At 34.8% G+C, this 5993-nt stretch overlaps 1 protein-coding gene across 1 annotated transcript in view; it reads left to right on the forward strand.

Moving 5' to 3' along the window:
• The window catches only part of LOC115985348 (zinc finger BED domain-containing protein RICESLEEPER 2-like), a 26180-nt gene extending 20819 nt beyond the window's left edge, over positions 1-5361 (forward strand). The window contains exons 4-5 of the mRNA XM_031108295.1: positions 3836-5132; positions 5240-5361. Of these exons, the coding sequence (XP_030964155.1) occupies positions 3836-5132; positions 5240-5361 (1419 nt within the window). The remainder of the gene's footprint in view (positions 1-3835; positions 5133-5239) is intronic.
• Positions 5362-5993: the final 632 nt, after the last annotated feature.

Raw genomic sequence — 5993 nt, forward strand, 5'->3', positions numbered from 1 at the left:
AAGAACCAGTTTTGAAGGAAGAAGAAGAACGATCTGGAAAACACAAATCCAAAGAAGAAAAACAATGATTTGGAGAATGTAGAACAATTTGAAAAATAGAGGGCATATCCGAAGGAGTAGACTGAAAAACAGAGGAGGAAGAATTTGCAGAAGCAGATGAGGAAGAAGAAGAGGAGGAACTCGAGTTCTACGTGGATTCCATATGAATAATTTTTGCTTGCCAGCTCAGGAACTCAAGCATTTAAGACTCGAGTTCTATCACGAAACTTGAGTCTTAAAAACTCAAGATGCTATTTTTTCACATTGTTTTGCAAACATCACCACTAAAGAAATTGTTAAAAAATTTTAGGGTTCGTTTGGTTGAAGGGGTAGAAAAGTTGGAGAATAGAAAATTGTGGGAGGATGGAAAAGTGGGAGGATAGAAAAGATTTTATTTTCTCGCCTTTTTGTTTGGTTGGGAGTGGAAAAGTAGAGAGATGAAAAAAATAAGTTTGAATAAATTTACTCATATGCCCTTATTAAAGAATGATGCCAAATTAAAAAAAAGTAACAAATAACTACACAAAAAAGAGCAATCACCCAAATTTTTTTATAAAAATAAAAAGCATGTTCCAAAAAAAATCACATCCAGTAAAATAAAAATAAACTATCACACCCAAGCCCTAAAAAATCAAAAGAAAAAAAATAGAAAAAAAAAAAAAAAAAAAAAAAAAAAAAAAAAAAAAAAACAGAAAGGCATTTTAATGCCAAGAAAAAAAAAGTTGACAAACTAGTATGTATTGCCTAGAAAAAAAAAAAAAAAAAAAGGGCAATGTTGCTACCCAGGGAAGAGAGAGAAGATAGAAAAAAATACAACTTAAATTGAGGATATTTGTGTAAAGTGCATCTTTCAGCACTTTTTCCTCCTTCTTTTCCTCCCAAATTGGGAGGATAGAAAAAGGTGGACCCAAAGGGAAAATTTTCTCCTCTATTTTTTGTTTCTCTTATTTTCTCTCCTTAACCAAACAGTAGAAAATGTCATTTTCCTTCTTATTTTCCTCTCCTTATTTTCCATCCTCCCTATGTGGAAAAGTGGGAGGGTGGAAAACTTTTTTGTTTGGTTGGAGAGAAAAATGGGAGGATGGAAAATGTAGTTTATATAAATTTACTATTATTTCCTTATTATATAATAGTGGGAAAGTGAGAGGGGTAAGTGAATGTAATAAAGTGAGGGTATTTGTGTAAAATGCATTACTCATCACTTTTTCCTTTTCATTTTCCTCCCAATTTGGAAGGATAAAAAAAGTAGGCTCAGGAGGGAAAACTTTCTCCCCTATTTTCTGTCTCTCCTTTTTTTTTTTTCCCTTAATCAAACAGTGAAAAACAACATTTTTCACCCTTTTTTTCTCTTCCTATTTTTCATCCTCCCTATTTTCACTCTAACCAAACACACCCTTAAGGTCAAATGGAAAAAAAAAAAAAAAAAATCGTGGAGTCCGTCCAAATGAATTTACTTATATACCCCCTACTTTGTATATTTTTAAGAAGAATATAAACTATTTTGTTAGGTTATATTAGGAAATAATGAAAAAGGGAATCAGATCCTTTAATAGTATCGGTCCTCTCGGATAGAATTAGGGATGGCAATTTTTGCCCCACCTGCAGGTACCTAGCCCGGCTCGACCTTAATGGGCTGAGTTTTACTTGGTCCGATTAGGAATAGGGTCGGGTATGGGTTTTAAAAAAAAAAAAAAAAACCCCAAAGCGGGTCCGGGTTTTATCAAAAAAATCCGAGACCTAACTCGAATCCCGACCCGAATAAAAACCCGGTACCTTGAAATTACAAAAATACCCTTTATATATATATATATATATACCTATAATCTAACTCTAATCCCTCATTTCTTCAGCAGCAACTCAGAACTCACGCCTCCCTCTCTCAATCCGACACACTCTCTCCCTTAGCTCAGTCCCTCATTTCAGCTCAATCACTCCGACCCTCCCTCACCCTCACTCCCACTCCCCCTCAGTCACGCCTCCCTCGCCTCCTCACCCTCACTTCGACACTCCCTCAGCACATGGCCTCACAGCCCTCACTCACTGCCTCACGCACACGCCCTCACTCACGCAGTCACGCCACGCCTCGCCTTCTCACTCTCACGACCTCGCTCTTCCTCAGGATCTCAGGTATACCTCGCTCTTCCTTTGTTGTCCAATTTGTAAAGTTTTTTTATATGATCTCACTCTTTGATGATAAAGAGGCAAAATGTATGATCTATCATTGTGATTTTTGGATTTGATAAAGAGGCAAAATGTCTGGTTTTTGTTTTAAAATTTTGGATTTTTTTGTTCAATGTTTCATTAAAATTTGTTTGGAGGTTTTGATTGTGTGGTGGTTCATTGAATTTGTTGTGATAATAATAATGTTTATTTGGGTTTTGGGTGGGTAAGGGTTTGGTTTATGGGTTAAGGTGTTTGTGGTGTTATTGGGTTTGTTTTGGTAATTAGGATTTGATTTGATGATAAGTAATACATTGGGGATGTTGAAATTAGTGAAACTAAGTGTGAAATATGGTAGTGAATTTTTGTACACATATCTTTTACCTGAATCAAGTCTCAAAGCATTCTGTTCCCCTGTTCTTTCCCTTCATATTTCCATAGTTTTTTTAATGGAAGAAATTGTTTATAGTTTTTTGTGTTTGTTGGGAATGTAGAGCCTAAAACGGAGATGGAAGACACAAACACAAACACAAACAAATCTAGTTCTTCCTCGCCAAACGGCTCTCCCTTGAGAACCGGACATTGTCCCTTGCCAACTATACGGTATCCTTTGCCATTTTCACATCACCCTCACCATTGTCGCCTAGCTGCTCACCCTCAGGATCACCATTAAACAACGAGTAAGTGTTTGAATTTGTAGTTAATCATGTTTAATTATAATTGCGTTGATAGCATTTGTGAATCTGTGTAATTATGAATTTGTGCCTATTAATCAATGAGTATGTATAATAATAAATTTGTAACAATTTGTTTTTATTCTAACTCCCAAACTTCTGAACCAATTAGGAATCCGAAATCCTCAACGGTGGACTTAGTGGGGGAAGACTTAGAGGTAGAGGAACAAGAAGGGACAGAGGAAGAGGGAGAGCAAGAGCCTATAAATGAGGACTTGGATACAAGTAAAAAAAGAAAGAAAGACTACCTCAAATGTTTGGGCTCATTTTACAAGGAAGAAAGTTGATGGAAAATTTAAAACCCAATACCATCATTGTAACAAACTTTACTAGGGTGAGTCTAGCCAAGGTACAACTCATTTGCGTAATCATTTAGCAAGATGTCCACGGATGAAGTTTAAAGATATAAGGGATATGCGACAACAAGTCTTAATTAAACAACAAAATAAGGTGGATGGAACTATGAGTTTGAATACTTACCAATTTGATCAAATTAGAGTTAGGAATAAGCTTGTCATATGGTCATCCTACATGAATATCCCCTTTCAACAATTGACCACATTGGGTTTAGAGAATTTATGGCTGATCTTCAACCTATGTTTAAATTTATCACAAGAAATATTTTGAAGAGTGACATTCTTAAAATCTATGATAATGAGAGGGAGAAAGTTTTGAAGATGACAGACAAGAATGGAAGTAGGATGTCAATTACAACTAATATGTGGACTTCAAGTAACAAAAAGAGAGGGTTTATAGTCATTACCGCTCATTTTATTAATCATACTTGGACGTTGCAAAGCCGGGTTTTAAGGTAATTTTTTTATCTATAAATTGAATGTTAAAAACTTTACATTTAGAATGTTTATTGAGTTATGTTATAATTATTCATATTATTTTTCTAGGTTTGTTTATGTTCCTTCTCCACACATGAAAATGTCTTTGCTGAAGTCCTTGTTGATTGTTTTTTAGAGTGGAACATTGATAGGAAGTTGTCCACAATAATTGTTGATAATTATAGTACTAATGATGTCATGATAAGACTTCTCTTGAATAAGCTTGATACTAGTTCTCTTATGTTGGGTGGGTTTATGTTGCATATGAAGTGTGCTGCACATGTTTTGAATTTGATTGTTCAAGATGGGTTGTCTCTTATTGGTGATGGTATTGAAAGGATTCGTGATAGTGTAATTTATTGGACTAGATCACCAAAAAGGAGGCAGAAATTTGAAGAAAATGCACGTCAATTGTGTGTTCAATGCACCAAAGAGTTAGTCTCAGATTGTAAAACACGTTGGAATTCAACTTACTTAATGCTTTCTACTGCATTGATTTATAAAGATGTTTTCTTACGTTTGACTAAACGTGAAACATCTTATACTTGTCTACCACATGATTATGATTGGGAGATAGCCAAAGATATTTGTGGGAGGTTGGAGTTGTTTCATAGTGTGACTCAGTTTTTCTTTGATTGTAAGTACCCCACAACTAATATGTATTTTGCATTGGTGTGTGAGTTGAAAATTGCATTGAATGAATGGAGTTTGTATTCAAGTGAGATGATAAGTATGGTGGCAGAAAGCATGCTTGCTAAATTTAATTCTTATTGGGCTAATGTTAGTGTTGTTATGGCTGTTACTGCTATCTTAGATCCAAGATATAAGATGAAGTTATTGAAGTTTTATTATCCTAACATTTATGGTGATAATTCTGATTTGGAGATTGAAAAAATTAAGAATCTTTGTTATGATTTGCTTGATGAATATGGAGATTTAGATGAGTCTCCTGTAAATAATGAAGAAAGTTCTCATATGCCTGCAAGTACTTCAAATCAAGTGGCACAAATGAAATTTAGGTTGAGTAGGGCAATGTCATGTTTTGATTTGTTTGTGAACAATAATTCAAGTAGTTCAAAGAAACATGGGAGGGCTAGAATAAAATTTGATCATTTCATTGATGAGGGAGTGTTGAATAGGAGTGAAGACTTTGATATTTTAGCATGGTGGAAAAGTAATGGTCTCAAGTATTCTACTTTACAAAGAATTGCAAGAGATATTTTAGTCATTCCTGTTACAATTATTGCTTCAGAATCTGCCTTTAGCCATAGTGGGAGACTTTTAAGTCTACATCGTAGTAGGCTACATCCCAAGACTATAGAGGCAATGATGTGTGCTCAAAATTGGTTATGGAGTGAAATCAACGGTTAGCAATTGTCTAATTTCTATTTATAAAATCAAAATTGTGTTTTTATATTTGCTAGTTGCAGTTTGATGAAGTTTATTCCATTTTTTAATTCATTGTTGTTGTAGGTTCTTCAACTATATCTAGAGATTGTACATTTCAATCAATTCTTGATGATGGGGAGCCAAATGAAGATGAAGGGAGTTGTGTCACAATTGATGGGAGTTGTGTAACAATTGTGGAAGATTAAACATTTTGTATTAATTTAGTAGCTTTTTTAATTTCTTAGCTTTGTTGGATTAATTTGTTGGTTTGTAATTATTCTAAACTTGTGAGATTTATTTTGTAGTTTTTTAATTTCTTGGACTCGTTGGACTTTTGATACTTATTTCTTGGACTTGTTGGATTTATTTTATTTTTATGTTTAGCTGGTAATTTTAATTATGATAATAAGGAAAATTTTCAGGTGGTGGCTGGATTCCAACACCACCGGATGCAATGAGCTTACTTAAGCTGGAACTGTCGGAGGCTTGAGAACCCTTAGATAGAAGATGAACTGATTGCTTTGGTTAGCAATAAAGATCCCAAAATTGTTTTCTTCATGGAAACAAAACTTGAGAAAATTCCAATGGAAATAACAGGTCGTAAGATGCAGTTTAACAATATTTTTGTTGTGCCATGTGTGAACATGGCTGGCGGTCTAGCATTGTTATGGAGAGAGGAGATTAACTTAGATATTCAAACGTATTCTGATCGTCACATTGATGCTTTCATAAACCATGGAGTTGATGACACTTGGCGGTTTACGGGTTTCTATGGAGATCCGGAGACCGCCAACTGGGAAAACTCCTGGTCCTTACTCAGAGCATTGAGTCACCGAAG

The sequence above is a fragment of the Quercus lobata genome, chromosome 4 (assembly GCF_001633185.2).
Source record: "Quercus lobata isolate SW786 chromosome 4, ValleyOak3.0 Primary Assembly, whole genome shotgun sequence".
NCBI classification, from domain to species: Eukaryota; Viridiplantae; Streptophyta; class Magnoliopsida; order Fagales; family Fagaceae; genus Quercus; species Quercus lobata.